Below are 19897 nucleotides of genomic sequence, written 5' to 3'. Positions count from 1 at the left end.
GGTGTTGCGCTTGCGCTTGCGCTTGAACCACCAGCACCCACCGGCCACCGCCTATATTACCCCTCCCTCCTCCGCCGGCTCACCAGAAACTCGCTCTCGCTTGCGTAGCTGCGTCGCCATTGCGCTGCTTGATTGCTCTGTGTCTGTCGCGAGAGAGGCGGAGGAGCCGAGGAGGTCTAGACCATTCCGCTTCAGATCAACAAGCAAGACATCCAGAGAGAGATGGAGGTGGAGCACGGCGAAGAGATGATGGTGGTCGTGGCGGGGGAGGAGGAGGGGTGGCAGACGCCGAGGCGCGAGGACTGCCGCATCCCGGTGGTGCCACCGTGCCCGGCTGCGCCGCCGAGGAAGAAGGCCGTCGCGATAGCGGAGGCGGCCGGAGGGAGCGGCGGCGGCAGGCGCCGGGACCCGCCCAAGGTCGGGTACTTCCAGCCGCCGGACCTCGAGTCCCTGTTCGTGCTCGCGCCGCGGCGGAGGCAGGCGGCCTCAAGCTGTGCGTGCTAAGGCTGCACGCCACGCGTACGTGCTCACGCGGCACTGGCGGGCGGCCATGTGGTCCTCCGGGCTCCGGCCGGCGATAGGTAGCTGGTTGTAGAGTAGTTGTGTAGTATGTCTACGTAGACGTAGTTCTGTACTAGTAGGTGTAGGGATGCAGCTTGCTGCACATCTTACCCTTCTTTTTTGGGGTCTTTTTGGAGAAGATGGATGTGCTGCCGTTTGCTGCTCTGATGCCTGTGCGCGTGCGTGCGTGTTAGCTAGAGATCGACAAAAGTAGCAGTAGGAGATCGATGGAGGTGAGGAGGTCCAAAAGGGCCTCAAAAGTTTGGAACCTGTGTACGTCAGTACGTACGTGTGTACCAGCATATGTTGTGAATGTTCTCTGTGAGGGTGGACAAATGTGCCTTGTGTTACTCCGCGTCCGTTTCTGATGAATCTTTTTCTCTTGGCTGGAAGTTGTTTCGCCGACGGGATCGATGCCTCTATTTGTGTGCCCGGGTTTATTTGTGTGCCCGTTCCACACTGGGCCATTCGTTGCAGGAAGAAAGAGCAGATTAAGGGCGCGTTTAGTTCTTTTCGGCTACTGTAGCACTTTCAATTGTATTTGACAAAAATTGTCCAATTATGGACTATTTAGGCTTAAAAGATTCGTCTCGTCAATTATAGGCAAACTGTGCAATTAGTTATCCTTTTTACCTATATTTAATGCTTCATGCATGTGCCGCAAGATTTGATGTGACGAGGAATTTTGAATTTTTTTGGTTTTTAGGTGTGAACTAAACGGGGCCTAAGAAATGTTTGGATCGCAACGAGCGGTTTGAGTATATGTTTTAGGTATGTTTGGATCAGCTGCCAGGGCCAGTTACTAATTGGGTTAAAATTAGATAAGGTTAAAAATCAGTCCAGATTAGATGAGGTAGTTCGGGGACGTTTGGAAAGTTTGATATTTACTGTATAACCTCGAAGCTGTACAACAGTGCTGTGTGTTTGGTCGTTTGGCTCCGTTCGGCTAGCTGAAACTGGCTGAAAAATACTAAATATTGTTCTGGTTGAATTGTTATGAGAGAAAAATACTGTTTCGGCGAACAAGCTGGTTTCTGGGTAAGCCGAACGGGGAGTGGTTACATCAAATGCGCTATGGTAGCAAGAAAATCGTTGCTCCCGTCACTTTTGGCCCTTCGGTCCAGAGTCCGACTGAAACTTTGATACCCATATTTTACTCCCTCTCGTTTGTAACCCCACAGCAACTTCGAGCACCTGGGCTCAGAAATAAAATCACTGATCGACTCAAACTGGACGTAGGGCACGTTGCCTGAACAAGTATAAATCCTATGTCATTGAGTGCTAGGTCACGTCCGATTGCAACGTACGGCAAAACTATAAATATTTACGTGTTGATCATTTTTCGCACCGACAATAATTATCCATGAGTCATTTTTCTTTTAAATTTAGCTAAATATTGGGTCAAAATTAGATGACGTTAAAAATCAGTCCAGATTAGACGAGGTAGCTAGTTACTGGAGTAGTTTGCTACAGTTAGTCGAAGCCTTGTCTAACAAATAGTCTATCTATTGCCCCTTATCTAGATGGATTAGAGTTAATTTTAACCAAGGCTCTGCTTGACCCTATAGTAATTTAGCCATTAAACTTTAGACTCTAATATAAATGGAAGATCTAAATGTTGTCTGAAGTAACCAAGACTTTAGCTCACACTAAAGTTTTAGTCCTTAATAATATTAACCAAATAAAATTTAGGCAAAAAATCTAAATAGCCACTAAATTTTTAGCTAGCTAACTACTGACCTTTGGTATCAAAATAGACATGCATTAAAATTCCCCTCTCCTCCTCATCGTCGTATTCACGAGGAGCGCGATCCGTGCGGTGCGGTATGACGTGCTCGACACCATTTTCAGTCGATCTCACCGGTGGAAGTTTTTAACACCATCTTTAAAAATGTAAAATAGAATCAATATATCTCATTGTACAACTTCATTTTTTTCGTTTCATATAAATTAATTTATGACTCATCTAAAGTTAGAAACCGAGCCAAGGGAATTTTTATTCCCATAAAGTTCACATTCTTTCTCTTTTTTAAAACCTTGATCGTTTATGTATGACACAAAAATTTAATATGTTATGACACAAAGACAAATAACAAATTACAAAAATAACAATTTACTTGTCCTAGTTGGTGACACAAGTGTATTGCCTGAAATTATCTTAAAATTCAGGCACCTGAAATGTAGAAGTGGTGAAAAAAATAAAAAAACTTGCTATTTTGAAAAGGCGAAATGAAAAATTACCGATTGAAATGATGGAATTTAAATCTCACGATTCTAATTGTCATTTCAAGAGGAGCGTATTTCTGCAAATCTTTTGTTGCGTCGTTTTGAAAACGAACAAAAATGTTTTATAGAATGTAAAAGATTCGTAAACACTTCCGCACCGATTTCCTCTACAGTCAAGCGTTCGTACGATTCGTACTTTTAGGGCACCCTATCGGAAGCAAACGTCGAGGCGCTTGAGGTGCTGTTCCCAGCATCCAGGGCGATGGCTGGTGGAGCAGCGCGGTCTGGTACTTTAGCTAGATCGTAGTCTAAATTGATCTCAATAGATCCCAAGGTTGTTACAGTCAAAATATAGTCTCTTTGAGGTAACTATCGGGCCGGGAACGGTCTCTATTTATTTCAAACGTCTACCTTCTTAATAAATGATACGCAATGCTCCCACGTATTCCAGAGAAAAAAACGAAGCCCGGTGGAAATGGGCCCCTGAAGTCAAGTTCATGGCCCACGGACGTCCAGGAGGGGACGCCGGCGGCCACACAAACCGCAGGTTCGGGAGTACTCCGGAACCTGCCGCCGCATCCACACGACGCCACGACTGACGGCGGGGAGCCCCGGTCTCCCTCCGAATCTCGTCTCCCTCCACCGCCACCTCCCCGCATAAAAGCAGACAAGAGAGCTTTGCAGCGAGAGAAGCCGAGAACCCTATCGATCTCGCCTGAAGTAATCCGCACCTATCGTGAGCAGAACCCTACAGTTCGTCTCGCCTCATCTCGCAGCACCAGCTGCAGAAGAAGAACAAGGGGGATGGCGAAGGATGGGGGCCCCGACTGGAACGGCCTGTTCAAGTGGAGCATCGCCCACGGAGACGGCACCAAGCCGCCGCGTGCTCTCAGGTCTGCGACCCCCGCGTTCAGATCCCCTGCTTCCTCCCTTTGCTCTCGTCCTGTGTCGCAACCCTATTGACTCCGTGTTCATCAGTTCATATGCTTAGATTTTGCTGTCTTACTCCCTGTACACTAGATTCTTAGCGGACAGGCTTCATATGCTCAAATTTGCTTTCTTACTACGGGTTCCTTTTCTTTCCCCCTAATTTGTGTGGCTAGTAGGTTTAATACCTGTTTCCAAAATTGCTGCACTTAATTGAAGAGAAGTGGGATAAATTGTTAGTGTGGTTCTTAATTTCATTGATTTGGTTCTGCAGCGAGGAAGACAGAAAATGGTTCATGGAGGCTATGCAAGCCAACACGATAGATGTTGTGAAGAGGATGAAGGAGATCACTCAGGTGATGAAAACTCCAGAAGATGTCTTGCAGTCTCAGGGTGTGACCCCAGAGAACATTGAAGGTATTGTTTGGGCATTCCAATGCTTCCTTAGTTGATTTTTAGTTTCTCTACAAAAATGGCTCATTTTTAAATCATTGACCTTTATTGCTGATATGTTTAGTAATTGGTGAAAATCCTCACACTTATAGTTGGACTAGGAACAGGAGGGTATTTAACGCATGAGCATGCACACAACACTTATTATGTGCAGCAGGGTGTGGTAGCATGGTTTGGAAACACAATAAACAAAGAAACCGTGTGATTATAATGGTCTAGGCTGTTAATTGATCTGCCAAAGGAACATGAGGGTATTTAACGCATCAGCATGCACGCGACACTTATTATGTGCAGCAGGGTGTGGAAACACAATAAACAAAGAAGCTGTGTGATTGTAATGGTCTAGGCTGTTAATTGATCTGCCAAATGATTTAACATTGGAGGGCCTTAGCAGTATCATGTTTCATTTGCAAAAGAAATTCATAGTTCATGGTCATGGTCATATGAGGAATTCATGATTGATGGTGTTCATGTGCTGTCACTTGCCTGCTAATTGCTAAATGAAGTTTCCAATGTTACTTGGTTGTGTATCCTCCTTGAAATTTGACTTTATGGACATTGATATTTATCATCCTTATTATTAAGTTATAGGTGTTGGCTCTTGAATAAAAAATTACTCACTCTATTTTCAGATATGTTGGATGAGCTACAGGAGCATGTTGAATCCATTGACATGGCAAATGGTAAGATACATAGTTAATCATCACTTCCTTGTAAATGCTTGTCCTAGTGGTTATTGTGGAAGTCCCAACTCCTAATGCATATACATTATTCAAACAGATCTACATTCTATTGGCGGGCTGGATCCTCTGCTTGGTTACTTGAAAAATTCAAATGCTGGCATCCGAGCAAAGGCAGCAGAAGTTGTTAGTACAATTGTGCAGAATAATCCCAAGAGTCAGCAACTTGTCATGGAATCCAATGGACTCGAGCCACTGTTGACGAACTTCAAATCAGACCCAAGTACAAATGCACGCACAAAAGCTTTAGGAGCCATATCTTGTAAGTATCACTCAGTATCATGTGGAGTATAATCCTTTGATTGAACCGTGCGAACTGTGCAGTTAATTTTCAGTGTATTTTCTGTTGGTCATGCTAACAAAACTCCGTACAATTATTTTGCAGCTCTAATTCGTCATAACCAGCCTGGAATTTCCGCATTTCGCCTGGGAAATGGCTATGCTGGATTGAAGGATGCTCTTGGTTCTGATGATGCCAGACTTCAAAGGTATGTCATGATAATAGCACACCCCGGCATTCTGCAAGACATGTTGTACGATCAGGTTATTTTTCTTAAAATGGTGTCAGTAGACATGGGGTAGATGGAGTGATCTGACAGGGCACATCCCTACCAAAATTATCCCTGGAATCCTAAATGAGTAAATGACCTATGAACAAGCAGCCGTGTACTAACAGAGTCATACTACCCATGCCGTACTGAAATTCCTTGTTAATAGTAGTGTTGGTTTAAAGATGTTTTATTTACTTGTGGTAGTCTATATTTTGCTAAACTTCAATCGGATTTGTATTAGCTGAATTTTTTCTGCAGTTGAAGTCCGATTTTTTGTGCAATGTGAATGACATAGTTCTGTTGTATCGATGCAGGAAAGCTCTCAATCTCATACAATACCTGCTGCACAACAACAAGGCAGACAGGAGTGTTGCTACGGAGCTTGGTCTTCCAAAGCTGATGATGCACCTTGCGTCCAGCGATGATTCCTTGGTGCGCGAAGCTGCTCTAAGCAGCCTCCTTGAGTTGGCACAGGACAAGACAGCTGGTAATGCTCTTCCTGACCAAGACAAGCTGAAAGACATCCTCAAGAGCCGAATCGACGGAATCAGCGCTATGGACTCTGACGATCTCCATGCTGCTCGCGAGGAGCGGCAGCTGGTGGACTCGCTCTGGAAGGAGTGCTATAACGAGCCTTCGTCTCTCAGGGAGAAGGGCCTTGTTGTGCTTCCTGGAGAGGATGCGCCCCAACAGCTGCCACCAGATGTTGCAGGAAAGATGTTTGAACCGCCACTTCGCGCGTGGGCAGCTGCAAGACCTGCTCAGGAAGACGATTCTGATTCTGGCAGAGGAAAGAAGGATCCACCATTGATGCTTAAGTTTTGACGGTCTTCAGATACCAATTCCAGTTCTTAGGCTTGGTGATGGGTCTGGAAGGCTGCAAGAGCAGACCTGATGGATGCCTGTCTTTTGCCCTGTGCACACACTACATCATCCCGTATGGTTCAGTAGCGGTTCTGATAATGTGCTCTCCCTTTTGGTTCAGAGTTTGCTTTCTGAGACGCAGACGATGACATATATTGTATTATGTGATGCTCGTAAATTAAACACTACTTGTGAATTCTCTTGCACGATAGTTAATTTCATTTTCTGATGTTTTCATGATTTATCTGAATCCGATTGTTAACTTCGGTGAGAGGTGCTGGTGATTTATCTGCTTGCACGCTTATGTGCTTTCAGCTTCAAGGATGGCCGTAGAACATGCTGATAAAAAATGGTTATAAGCTAATACTGGCAAATTCCAAATATCTTAATAAATTCTACAATAATAAAGATTAATTTATGGAAGAAAAAGTAAACAAAGGATATTCTTCAGTCATCTGCTAGGCAGAAGATGAAACCAACAAACAGCCTGTTCGCTTGGTTTCAGCCAGCCCAAACCAGCCAGCCAACAGTATTTTCCTCTCACAACAAACCAGCACCAGCCAGCCTAAACCAGCCCAGAAACCAACCAGCGAACAGGCCGTTGTGCATTAAGAATCCAGAATAAGTTAAACACAGCACCTTCATAAATAGCCATAACTTAAAACGTGAACTATGGCAGTCAGGGATCACTAGTGCTTCTATTGCACACAAATTAGAAACAGCCGCTAACAGTATTTTTCTCACACACCAAACTAACCAGCAGTAATAATCCACGATCGTTTACGACCATACGAACAGGCATGAGTTGCAGTTCCACCATTCACCAAAGACACAGTGAGATGAAAAAATTAGATTCTAGACGGCACAACGCTAGCACGAGCTGCAGCATAAGTATCTGCAAGGCCAGGAACTGAGTCCTTGTGACAGTCGATGAACTTCGATTTGAAAGTATCCTCTCCAAGTGCAACTACTGAGTAAAAGCTCATATTGCTATCCAACAGTCCCTTTTCCTGCAGGACCTTATGACATAATGCCTGGGCACTAGCCGCTTCTCCAGGCTCAATGCGAACAGGACAGGCCTTTCAACAATGTATCGTGGCTCCATTGCAGCCTCATTGAGCAGGAACTTAATCTTGCGAAGAAGAATTTCGTCAGAGAATCCTAATATAGCTTGCATCTTGGACACTGCAGTGGAAACCTCGGATTCAGAAACACCAAGAGTCCTCTTATAGAACTCAAGCTTGACGGCAACCCTGTCCTTGGAATGACGGGAGATGGTGGCCATTGCATGCCTGAACATCCGCGAGGTAGGAGGCACCCCAAGTTCTTGCGCCCACAGCAAAAACTCCTTCACGCGCTCGGGCTTGAAGGTAAGCACCCACGCGTTGTCTGTGCAAAGCTGAGCAATATCTCGAACACCCCATTGACGTAACAAAGCAACGTTAGGCTTGATTAACCTCTTAGGGCTCGCAGTGAGGAGGGCCATGCACCTCTTTGCGACCACCAGCACCTGCTCAAACGAGCCATAGAAGGAGATGAAGAACTCGAGCCTGGGAATGACGTCGCAGTCGCGGAGGGCGTGTGAGCCCACCACGAGGAAGCGAGCGATCTCGGGAGTAGACAGACCGAGCCGGTCTCGGAGAGCAACAAGGCGTGGGGCGATGTTCTTCACGGAGGTGCGGAGGATCAGCGGGTCCGCGGAGACGACGGCGGCGATGTCGTCGCGGGAGAGGCCGGCGCCGGAGAGCAGGGCGAGGATAGCATTGGGGTTGGAGGCGGAGTTGATGCGGGAGGAGGAGAGCTCATCCGATGGTCTCCTGTGTGCTCTGGATAAGTCGCGGAACGCCTTCTTGGACACCTCGCGGGCTTGGGCTGGGGCGAGGCCGCAGGACGCGACGAGGTAGTCCTCAAGGGAGAAGGGCGCGGGGGCGACGGCGGTGGAGGTGGAGAGGAGGTGGCACGCGCGGCGGTGGATGGGGGAGTGTAGCGGGGAGGCGGCGCTGAGGAGAGGGAAGAGGCTATTTCGAAGGCGCAGCACGGCGGCGGCGGAGGGGCCGTCGGTCGGGCTATGCGCGTCAGGCTGTCCGTCGATGCGGGCGATAAGGGAGGGACGGAGGCGGAGCTGCCCAATCCCAAGTGGGCTGAGAGAAGGCCGTATTGTCCGCTTACGGGGCCACCAAACGTGCTGGCGTCCGATTCTCACATGGCCTTCCATGCCGCTCGATCTGGATTCTGGAGGGCGGGTGATTTTGCCTGCTCCCGTCCGTCGACTGTTCGTCGCGACTCGCGAGCCAGGCTATCTCCTCTGCCTCCGGCGGCCCCTGCTGCGCCATGGCGCTACAGATGCAGGCCGCGGCTCCGTGTCCGCCCCTGCCACTCGCCGCCTCCCGCGGCCGCCTCGCTGCGCCTTGGCCTCCGCCTCCCTTCGTCAGCATAGTTGTCGCCGCCTCCTCCAGCCCGGTCCCCTCCGCGCGCCTCTCCTGCCGCGGCCCGTCGCCTCGCTGGCGGCGTGCGAGCGTGAGGGCGCGGGCCGGTGCCGGCGGCGGCGGGCGGAGGGAGTCCCCGTACGAGGTGCTCGGCGTGTCGCCGTCGGCGGCGCCCAACGAGATCAAGCGCGCGTACCGGCGCCTCGCGCTCAAGTACCACCCGGACGTCAACAAGGAGGTGCGTGTGGCGGTCGACCCCCTGCTGCTTGCTCGCGCTATTTACCTTCGCATTTCTGTTTGATCTCTACGGGATTTCTTGGGACGTTGGGGATGGATGACTCTGCTCACCGCCAGCCTCGTGGATGTTGTTGTCAATGCAGCCCGATGCTCAGGAGAAGTTTTTGCGGATCAAGCACGCTTACAACACTCTGATGAACTCAGAGAGTCGATCCAAGTACGCGAGCAGCAGTTCAGATTCGTCCTGGTCCTCCAGCTCCCGGGAGAGCAAATCAGCTGCTGCAGAAGAGCCGTTCTATGGATTTGGTACTGAATTCTCTCCTTGCTGTCAGTAAACGTGGGTTACATTACATATGGTTGATCGTTGATGTGACCAAGGGGTCAATTGAGGTTCCATTGTTCTACTGGAAATTTGAGACCTTAGCGATTGTCATGTGGAGATATAGGGCTTTCTAGTGCAGTTCACCAAAATGTCCACCTCTATTGTGACTTTAAGAACATAGTGATTGTGCTTTTTTGCAGCGGATTTCCTTAAAGATCTGCAAGCAGAATTCCAGAACTGGGAAGCTGGGTTGAATTCAAATCAGAAACCTAAAAGCCTTTGGGAAGAGTTAGCAGTAAGTTATCTTTATTCAACATTTCAACTAAAACGATTATTGTGAGTTTGTGTCACTGTTAAGAATTGCCATGCAGCAATATAGCATAGATAAGGCCAGCTACTAGTTACAGTTTTGTGGAGAATGCCATGTGAACCTACACTGCGTTCTGCTCAATCAGGCAATTGGCGAGGAATTCGTAGAATTTCTGGAAAATGAACTGAAGATTGATGACTCCAGCCCTGAGGGCGTCACTGGAAATGACCCATACACCCAGTTTGGACAGCAGGAAAAAAATCCTAAAGACGACAAGACATCAACAAACAGCTTTGATGATGGTCTTTCTGAAATAGAAGCTGCTCTCGAGAAGCTGAAGAAGGAACTTGGACTGGGCTAAACCATTGATGTAGCAACTAAAGGTGTTGCTGTAGCTGCTGACTTCATGTTCGTACAAAGGTATTTCTTGTATTGTATCTAACAGTTGGTGATAATAATTTGCAATTATGATCTATTGCCTACTTTTTGTTTTGGCTTTTCTAGATACATAATTTTTACCTTGTATCTATCCATAGCATATATCTAGGTGCATTCAAAGAACAGTGACAAATATTTGTTGCCTTTGAAATTTTTGGGTAAAGGAGTTCTGATTTTTTTGTGTGATGGCCTGATGAGGGTACCAAAGAAAAGGTTGTGCACTGCCAGCACAATCTATGGTTCTTTTCTTTTCTGTCAAATATAATTTTGCAAATGACATGAGTTGGGAGTCTTAGAGTAACCTCAGGCAATCCTTATTTGTTCTTCATCTTGCATCTGTGCAGTGCATGTTAAATCAAAATATGTAGTGTTCCCGAGTGTTTTTTTCTGTAATGAAAATCAACACTCAACAATTGGAGTTCCAATATCAATGTGATTTACTGTAAGTCCTCTTTTGGAAAAAAAAGTTTAAACCCAAAGAAATTTACTCACCAAATAGAGTCTAAAGAATTACAATGCAAGTAGCCAAACCCTTTGGGGCCAGACTATGCCTCCCCCCTCCCAACCCACACCCACCCCGCCCCCCACTCTTTTTTTTTTGGAATACCAGGGATGGATCCCTTATCCATTGCATAACATCATGACAAACTTACGATGCTTATCACCCAGTTATATCAGTTCTGTCGTTGTACTGCACACAACATTACATCAAGTTTCCAAATAACTCGCAGATTCACTATTACCCAGCTTATACTGCATCACAGAGGTATATGCAGCACCTGTAGTCCATGACGCTTCCGTTTACCAGTTATGTTTCTTAATTCATTTCCCTGCCCTTTAAATTACCGTATTCAATGGCATTTTAACCAGTCCTATATACTCTTATGTAACCAGTTTAGGTCATACCAATGATGCTGGTACCCTCCACAATATCTGGAACACCGTTGTTGGTGCATGGACAACTTCAGAGATCATCATGAAGATATAGGTCATATCTATTCTTTCATGAGGATGATCTTCAGGGAGAACACCTTGATTCTTGCTGTTTGTTCAAATACTCCTCGCAAAAGAGTTGGTCACATACAATTTTACATATAAAGAGCAATCTTTTCGCCAGTTTCTATATGAGCAGTCTTCTACTGGTCTCAGAAGTATGTTGTTGATAGACAGCTCTTGTTCATGTTTTGTATATTAGCCCCTTGTTTATGCTGTACATATTCAGATCTTATGGTGCAAGTTGCAAGATTCATATCCTTCTTCGCTATGACATATATATAGCTATAAGTTGTTTTAATAGGGTGAGTCTTTGGTTTACTTGCCACTCCCCGCTTCACAAAAATCATGATGGACCACACCGCATTTTGCAGCTCTCGCATTGCAGTTATAGCTCGTGCAATTTTTCAAGCCGTCATGAACCAACATACATAAGCTGAGGCAACTAATCTAACAATTTCCAAAGCAAACGCAGCAGCCAGGCCAGCAGGTATAGTTTGGCAATCGATCACACAAGTTCTCAAGGGATGAGGGCATCGGTGGTTACATCCGCTCATGATCCCGCTTAGTGAACTTTTGTAGATGGCGCAAACCCATCATATGAGCTGCTTATAACCTTATAAATTAGTAAAGTTTTGTAGATGGTGTAAACCCATCATATGAGCTGCTAAATCTTCAGCCTGTTCGGTTGGCTGGTTTGTAACGTTGCTGGTTCGTGAAGAAGTACTGCTGACTGGTTTATGTGAGAGAAAAATACTGTTCCAGCTGAAAATTTACGATCGTTTACGACAAGCCACAGCCAAACGAACATGCTGCTTATAAATAGTACTATGCGTGCTACTATCATGCACAGGCATAAAAGTAGAAACATTCCGTGAGAAATTCCTACTTAGATTCACAAAACTAAACGAAATGGTAATACACAAGTTTGAGACTAGTTTCAGAAGAGGTACGTTCTGGCAGCCAAAAGGGCTATATTACTACTCTCTCATATGAAGCCGTCTCCCATAGAACTTGCAATTTAATTTCAGGTTTTAGTATCTCATTCCGTTACAAATACTGTTCTACAGCAAAGACTTATCCACATAAGAAAACGGAGTTAAGGATAATCTTCAGCCATGTGCTAGGCAGAAGATAAAACCAACAAAATGTGCATTAAGTATCCAGAACAAGCCAAACACAGCTCCTTCCTTAATAGTTGTAACTTAACCTTGGACTATGACCAATCAGTCATCACTAGTGGTTATATTGCAGAAATCAGAATTGAGAAAACCTGCACGGTGGACAGCCGCTAATGAGGATAAGTTGCAGTTCCACCATCCACCTAACCCACAGAATGAGATGTTTAGATTACATTCTAGAGGGCACAATACTAGCACTAGCTGCAACATAGGCACCTGCAAGGCTAGGAACAGAGTCCTTGTGACTGTCGATGAACTTTGATTTGAATGCTTCTTCTGTAAGATGAGCTAGGCCTTGTTTAGTTCCCTTCAAAATTCTAAGTTTTTTCACTCTCTCTCCGTCACATCAATTTTTAGCCGCTTGCATGGAGTATTAGATGTAGGTAAAAAAAATAACTAATTACATAGTTTAGTTGGAAATCACAAGATAAATCTTTTGAGCCTAGTTGGTCCACGATTGGACAATATTTATCAAATAAGACGAAAATGGTACTATTCATCAGGTTGAAAAAACTTTCAATCTAAACGTGGCCCTAATGAGAAAAGGTTCATATTGCTATTCAGCAATCCCTTTTCCTGCAGCACTTTCATGACATGATGCCGGGGCACTAGCTGTGGGCAAGATAGGCCTTTCAATAATATACTGTGGCTCCATTGCAGCCTCAGTGAATAGCATCAGAAAATCCTAGTATTTGTGGCATTTTAGACACTACAATGGAAACTTTAGACTCAGAACAACCAAGAGTCCTTTTAAAGAACTCAAGCTTGGCAGCAACCCTTTCACGGGCAACACTGGTGATGATTGCCACTGCTTGCCCGAACATCGGCGACGCGGCAGGCACCCCAAGTTCTTCTGCCCACAGCAAAAATTCCTTCACGCGTTCCGGGTTGAAGGTAAGCACCCACGGGGTTCTTTAAACACACCTTAGCAACATCTGGAACACCGCCCTGACGAAACACAACTATGTTGGGCTTGATTATCTTCTCAAGGCTCGCCGAGAGGAGGTTCCAGTTCCTCTTTGCGGCCAGCAGGGCCCGATCAAACGAGTCGAAGAAGGAGATGAAGAACTCAACCTTGGGAGCGACGTCGCAGCGGCAGAGAGAGTGTGAAGCGACCAGGAGGAAGCGAGCGATCTGGGGAGTAGACAGGCCGACGCGGTCGCGGAGAGCAAGAAGGCGGTGGGCGATGTTCTTCACCGAAGCGCGGAGGAGCAGCGGGTCCGCGGTGACGACGGCGGCGATGTCGGCGCGGGAGAGGCCAGCGCTGGAGAGCAGCGCGAGGATGGCATCGGGGTTGGAGGCGGAGCTGAGCCGTAAGCTGGAGACCTCCTTCTTATTGTATTCTACGGATAACTGGCTGAAAGCCTTCTTGGACACCTCGCGTGCTTGGGTCGGGGCGAGGCCGCAGGTGGCGACAAGGTAGTCCTCGAGGGAGAAGGTCCCAGCGAAGGTGGTGGTGGTGGAGGTGGAGGTGGTGGTACGCGCGGGGATGGATCGGGGACGGTAGCGGGGAGGCGGCGCGGAGCAGAGGGAGGAAACGATTCCGGAGGCGCAACATGGTGGCGGCGAAGGGGAGGCCGGATTAGGCCGTCAGCCGCGAAAGCAGGCAGGAGGGCTCGCCGTGCGCGATGAGCCCATCATGAGGTGGCCAGGGCTCAGAGGCGAGGAACCACGGGAGAGGCTGCCGCCACCTTGACGTTGCAGCCCGGGGCCTGGCGTGTAGCACCCGCACGGCCGCTGCCGCGCTCCCGCCTGCCCTGCGGCCGGCGTGGTTGCTGGTTGTCTGCGCCGCCGATTTCCTCGATACGGGGCAGGGGAGGCAGTCGAGACGAGAGATGGGCGTCACGCAGGGAGAGGGACGGAGGTCTGGAGCCGGGCATCTGGGAGAAGGCCGTGTCGTCGTTTTTTGGAATGCTGGGCCGCCAAACGTGCACATGCCTTGGGTTGGATCTCGGATGGACCGGGCCATCAAAATCGAAGGAAGACTTACTCAAACTATTGGGCCGCCAAACGTGCACATGAATAAATTAGCACGGTGACGATGGAATGATTTGTCCTCCAATCAATCAATACATGTACAAGAGGTTCTTTTAACGATTTGCTGGCCGAAGTTTTGTTTTAACCGTTGTTTGATCTGAATGGTCGAGGGATCATTTCTCTTATCTTGCCGATAAATATGGCACATGGGCAATTTTGCACAACAATTTCACATGATGCATGCATTATCCAACTGCAGGCTGCCACTCGTATAAAATTGCAGGCTTTGCAGCTAAATAGGAGTGCACTGTGCACTGCACACATTTTGAATCTGGCATGATAAAAAAGCTATTAGTCCACTCCAGTTGATATCTAGTTATGACTAAGCATGAATAAACGATTGATAATGATATATTACGGGCGTCCGTCCCGTGACTCCCGTTCGGACGTGGCTCATCCTCATCCACTCATCCGCGTACCCCGCCCGCGTCGACCGCTCTGCGTGCAAGCCTCCGCTCGCGCGGGACAGACTCCGCTCGCTCGCGCCGCCGCCGCTCGTGGGACGAACTTTGCCTGTGTCGCTCGCCTGCACCGCCCCCTCCCGCGTTGCCCCCGCTTGCAGGACATCTGCTCGCCGACGCCACCCCCGCCGGTGTCGAGTTCCACAACGACGAGCTCCATTCGTCCAAGCAGCAAGGTGATATTGCGCTGAACACGCATGTTGCAAGCGTATGTTTCCAGGTGTTTCAGTTGTTTTAGAGATATGTTGCAAGGGTTTGATATGGATGTTGTAAAAGTAGATCGGGATGTTGCATATGGTTGTACACTTATGTTGCAAACCTCTGTTCCCAATTTTTCATGTGTTTTTTCAGACATATGTTGCAAGTGTGTTTATCTAGATGTTGCATGTGTTTCATACATTTGTTGCAAATGTTTTATCTAGATGTTCCAATTGTTTTAAAGCGTTTCATGTGTTTTTTAAGTGTTTCAAACGCATGTTTCAAACGTTTCATATGTCTTCAGGTTTATGTTGCAAGTGTTGTATCTGAATGTTTCAAACGTAGATCGGGTGTTGCATCTCCCTTCTCATCTTCTGCCGCCTCGCCTTGGTGTCTCCCTTCACCTTCTCTTGCCTTGCATCCTTCTCAGACTGGGGAGGAGGCGCGCCAGAGGCCGGCGGAGGGGGTGCGTCGGGGGATGGGGGCGCGTACGCGAGCGCACGCTCTCCACTTCCGTTGCGCGGGCAGACAACGCTTCGGTTCACTTTCTCTGCTACGCGAGAATGCTTAGATGGGATGCTCCTGGTGGGCCTGGGATGAGGAGCTCACGGTTGAGTTGTCTGGGACTGGGAGCTGCATAGGGACGCACTGCTGGCGCCGGACGTCGGTGCTGGTGCCTCCGATAAACGATGTCGCGAAACTGATACAACGCACGAGTGATGCTCAAATGTCCCTGGCCAATCTGTGGATTAGGTGCAACCACGGTTCGCTGTCGAGGCTGCCACCGTCGCCACAGTCCGATGAGGCTCCGAGGTCGTCTGAGCCCATGGCCACGAAGTTCCCAGAGCTCCTCCTGGAGATTTGGTACTAAATTCCGTCCTCGCTGTCAGCAAACGTGGGTTACATTACATTTGGTTGACATCGTTGATGCGACCAAAGGGGTCGAGTGAGGTTCCATTGTTGTACTGAAAATTTGAGACCTTAGTGATTGTCATGCGGAGATATAAGACTTTCTAGTGCAGTTCAACAAAATGTCTTCACCTCTACTACAACTTTAAGACCATATTGGCTGTGGTTTTTGCAACGGAATTCCTTAAAGATCAGCAAGCAGAATTTCAGAACTGGGAAGCTTTTTTTAATTTTTTTTATGAAAGGGAAGCTTGGTTGAATTCGAATCAGAACCGATCCGTTTGGATGTTGGTATTGGAGGAGCTGGAATTGAATTTGTTACAATACCAAATCAGGCTAGCTTTGGCATTGGCTTACAATACCAAACCTGTTGTTTGTGAAAAAATTGCAAAAAATGACTCAGCCTGGGCAATCGGTTGGAACCGACAATTCGGTTCGGTTTCATTGGTTCAAGGGAACTTCGGTTTGGACAAAGGTTGAAACCGATTGGTTTGAGTAAGAAACAGAAATCGACGATTTCGGTTGCGGTTCCATCGGTTCGGTATTCGGTTTCAACCGAAGTTTCTTCTTCTCGCCGGTCGCCATGACGCACAGAGGCCGTGTTGCCCAGAGCTCGCACAACCACGCTGCCCCCACCTGCCGCGCAGCTGAGCTACCCGCAGCTCGCGTGCCAGGCCAGCCGCGCCGCTCCCGCTAGCCGTGACGCCGCGTCGCTACCCCTGCTCGAAGCTCGCGCTGCCACCCCTGCCCGTAGGCCACGGCGCCACGCACACGCTCGACGATCGGATGCCTGGGTCTGCGCCGTCCCCGCTCCTTGCTCACAGTCGCAAGCCTCGCCGCTGCCTGCTACCCGCCGCCGCCACCCAACCATGCCGCCGTAGGTAGGTTAGGGTTCGTAGTGTGTGGGTGCCTGGGTGTGGGTGGTGGAGGACTGGTGGGCCTTCATGGGCTTTGCTTAGGATGGGGGGTGTTGAGGTGGTCTGCCGAGCCAGGAGGGAGAGAAACAGTCACAGAGACTAGACGTTCCTTCGGTGGATTGATGAGCTCGGTTTACGGTTCGGTTTGAGCTAAAAACCGAAACCAAAGCCGATGACCGAAGTTCTGGAATCCAGAAACCGAAGCCAAAATCGAAAACCGAAAAAACCAATATTTTGGTTCGGTTCGGCTCGGTTCAGTTCAGTTTTCGGTTTTCGGGTGAAAAGTGCCCAGCCTGAAAAATGACACTCGAAAGGCCATCGCCCGCACGCCTCTCCGCCTCGCCCAATCTCGCGCCGCTGCCCGCATGCCTCTCGCGAGCTCGAGTGATTCACGCACCACCACCATGGAGGGGCTCAGGCTCGGGCATGGCCCCGGTGGTGCGGACGACAGGAAGAAGAGGAGGGGCGCCGGCCTCAAAGAAGAGGAGGCTCGGGCACGAGGAAGCGGCAACCATGGAAGCGGTAGCGAGGAAGCGGCCACCATGGAGGGGCTCGGGCTCGGGCATGGCCGGGCGGCGTCTTCCTTTTCTCGTGCGGAGACCAATTCCCCTCGATACAGAGGGTCATGGCTTTGTATTGACGGTGAAGAGGCACAGGTGTGGCAAATACCCTTTGGCATTGAAGTTGATTTCCAATTCCAAATTCCAAGCCATCCAAACGCTGGCATTTGGAGCTATTCAATGCCAATGCCAATTCTCGAGGCTCAAAGATCTGCAAGCAGAATTTCAGAACTGGGAAGCTTTATTTTTTTATGAAAGGGAAGCTTGGTTGAATTCGAATCAGAAACCTAAAAGTCTTTAGGAAGAGTTGCAGTAAGTTCTCTTTATTCAACTAGGTCGATTATTGTAAGTTGTGTCACTGTTAAGAATTGCCATGCAGCAATCTGTAGCATAGATGAGGCCATCTACTAGTTATAGTCTCGTGGAAAATGTCATGTAAACCCTGCACAGCGTTCTGCTCATCAGGCAATTGGCGAGGAATTCATAGAATTTCTAGAAAATGAATTGAAGATTGATGACTCCAGACTAGAGGATGTCACTGGAAATGACCCATGCACCCAGTTTGGACAGCAGGCGAAAATTGCTAAGGACAACAAGACATCAACAAACAGTTTTGATGACGGTCTTTCTGAAATAGAGGTCGCTCTTGAGAAGCTGAAGAAGGAACTTGGACTGGGCTAAACTAAAGAAAATGTGCACTGCTAGCAGATGAAATTTTTGGGTAAAGGGGTTCTGATTTTTTGTGTGATGGCCTTATGAGGGTACCAAAGAAAAGGTTGTGCACTGCTAGCGCAATCTATGGTTCTTTTCTTTTCTGTCAAATACAATTTTGCAAATGACATGAAATGTGATGCTGTTTTTTTGAGTCTTGAGTGACCTCAGTCAATGCTTATTTGTTCTCCATCCTGCATCTGTGCAGTGCATGTTAAATCAAAATATGCAGTGTTCCCAAGTGTTTTTTTCCGTAATGAAAATCAACAGTCAACAAATGGAGTTTCAATATCAATGTGATTTACTGTAAGTCCTCTTTTGGAAAAAAAACAATTTAAACCCAAAGAAGAAATTTACTCACCAAATAGAGTCTAAAGAATGACTATGCAAGTAGCCAAACCCTTTGGGGCCGGACCATGCCTCCTCTCCCTCCCAACCCACACACCCCCCACCCCCGACTCTTTTTTTCTTGGAATACTAGGGACGGATCCCTCATCCATTGCATATCATCATGACAAAATTACGATGTTTATCACCTAGTTATATCAGTTCTGTTGTTGTACTGCACGCAACATTACATCAAGTTTCCAAATAACTCACAGACGCACTATTACCCAGTTTATATTGCATCACAGAGGGATATGCAGCCGCTTCCATTTACCAGTTATGGTTCTTAATTCATTTCCCTGCCCCTTAAATTATGTTCTAACCCTATTCAATGGGAGAAGGCCGTGTCGTCGATTTTTGGAATGCTGGGCCGCCAAACGTGCACATCCCTTGGGTCGGATCTCGGATGGACCGGGCCATCAAAATCGAAGGAGAGTTATTCAAATTATTTGGGCCGCCAAACATGCACATGAATAAATTAGCATGATGACGATGGAATGATCTTTATTGTCCTCCATCAATAATACATGTACAAGAGGTTCTTTTAACGATTTGCTGGCCGAAGTTTTGTTTTAAACGTTGTTTGATCTGAATGGTCGAGGGATCATTTCTCTTATCTTGCCAATAAATATGGCACATGGGCGATTTTGCACAACAGTTTCACATGATGCATGCGTTATCCAACTGCAAGCTGCCACTCGTATACAATTGCAGGCTTTGCAACTAAATAGGAGTGGAGTGTGCACTACACACATTTTGAATGTGGCATGATAACAAAGCTATTAGTCCACTCCTGTTCCTGTAGTGTGTAGTCCTGTTGATATCTACTAGTTATGACAAAGCATCATAAACCATATCATGAAACTGATACAAAGCACGATTGATGCTCTGATGTCCCTGGCCAATCTGCGGATTTGGCGCGTCCGCTGATGGCTACCTCCGCCACCACAGTCCGATGAGTCTCTATGCCCACGGCGACGAACTTTTCGAGCTTCTCCTGGAGATTTGGTACTGAATTCCCTCCTCGCTGTCAGCAAACGTGGGTTACATTACATTTGGTCATTCATGCGACCAAAGGGGTCAAGTGAGGTTCCATTGTTCTACTGAAAATTTGAGACCTTAGTGATTGTCATGCGGAGATATAAGGCTTTCTAGTGCAGTTCAACAAAATGTCTTCACCACTACTACAACTTTAACACCATATTGGTCGTGCTTTTTGCAGCGGAATTTTCTTAAAGATCTGCAAGCATAATTTCAGAACTGAGAAGAGTTGGTAGTATTCCTCTTTATTCAACTATATATCGATTATTGTAAGTTTGTGTCACTGTTAAGAATTGCCATATAATAATATAGCATGGATAAGGCTAGCTACTAGTTATAGTCTTGTGGGGATTGTCATGTAAACCATGCACTGTGTTCTGCTCAATCAGGCAACTGGAGAGGAATTCGTAGAATTTCTCGAAAACGAATTGAAGATTGATGACTCCA

At 47.4% G+C, this 19897-nt stretch overlaps 3 protein-coding genes and 2 pseudogenes across 3 annotated transcripts; 3 read left to right on the top strand and 2 right to left on the bottom strand.

The window, feature by feature from the left end:
• Positions 1-3320: 3320 nt before the first annotated feature.
• On the top strand, positions 3321-6562 carry LOC136479541 (hsp70 nucleotide exchange factor fes1-like). The gene is made up of 6 exons (XM_066477378.1): positions 3321-3680; positions 3989-4131; positions 4800-4850; positions 4948-5169; positions 5293-5395; positions 5773-6562. The coding sequence occupies exons 1-6, from the start codon at positions 3592-3594 to the stop codon at positions 6281-6283; spliced, it is 1119 nt and encodes a 372-aa protein (XP_066333475.1). The 5' UTR covers positions 3321-3591; the 3' UTR covers positions 6284-6562.
• A 742-nt stretch (positions 6563-7304) lies between these two features.
• On the bottom strand, positions 7305-7808 carry LOC136454954 (uncharacterized). Its single transcript, XM_066455185.1, has one exon. It carries the CDS (start codon positions 7806-7808, stop codon positions 7305-7307), a length of 504 nt encoding a protein of 167 aa, XP_066311282.1.
• Positions 7809-8259: 451 nt separating this feature from the next.
• On the top strand, positions 8260-11349 carry LOC136479535 (uncharacterized; annotated as a pseudogene).
• Positions 11350-12785: 1436 nt separating this feature from the next.
• LOC136454945 (uncharacterized) lies at positions 12786-14219 on the bottom strand (annotated as a pseudogene).
• Positions 14220-17155: 2936 nt separating this feature from the next.
• Positions 17156-17992, top strand: LOC136454936 (uncharacterized). Its single transcript, XM_066455175.1, has 2 exons — positions 17156-17407; positions 17777-17992. The coding sequence occupies exons 1-2, from the start codon at positions 17156-17158 to the stop codon at positions 17990-17992; spliced, it is 468 nt and encodes a 155-aa protein (XP_066311272.1).
• Positions 17993-19897: the final 1905 nt, after the last annotated feature.

Source organism: Miscanthus floridulus, chromosome 1 (genome assembly GCF_019320115.1).
Source record: "Miscanthus floridulus cultivar M001 chromosome 1, ASM1932011v1, whole genome shotgun sequence".
NCBI lineage: Eukaryota > Viridiplantae > Streptophyta > Magnoliopsida > Poales > Poaceae > Miscanthus > Miscanthus floridulus.
The sequence above is the reverse complement of the archived record's forward strand: the minus strand, read 5'-3'. Positions and strand labels throughout refer to the sequence as shown.

Coding starts and splice junctions, on each gene's coding strand:
- LOC136479541 (XM_066477378.1), top strand. CDS start 3,592: ATGGCGAAGGATGGGGGCCCCGACTGGAACGGCCTGTTCAAGTGGAGC. Junction 4,851..4,947: donor ATCCATTGACATGGCAAATG/GTAAGATACATA, acceptor TTATTCAAACAG/ATCTACATTCTATTGGCGGG. Junction 5,396..5,772: donor GATGATGCCAGACTTCAAAG/GTATGTCATGAT, acceptor GTATCGATGCAG/GAAAGCTCTCAATCTCATAC.
- LOC136454954 (XM_066455185.1), bottom strand. CDS start 7,808: ATGGCCCTCCTCACTGCGAGCCCTAAGAGGTTAATCAAGCCTAACGTT.
- LOC136454936 (XM_066455175.1), top strand. CDS start 17,156: ATGGAGGGGCTCAGGCTCGGGCATGGCCCCGGTGGTGCGGACGACAGG. Junction 17,408..17,776: donor TTGACGGTGAAGAGGCACAG/GTGTGGCAAATA, acceptor TCTGCTCATCAG/GCAATTGGCGAGGAATTCAT.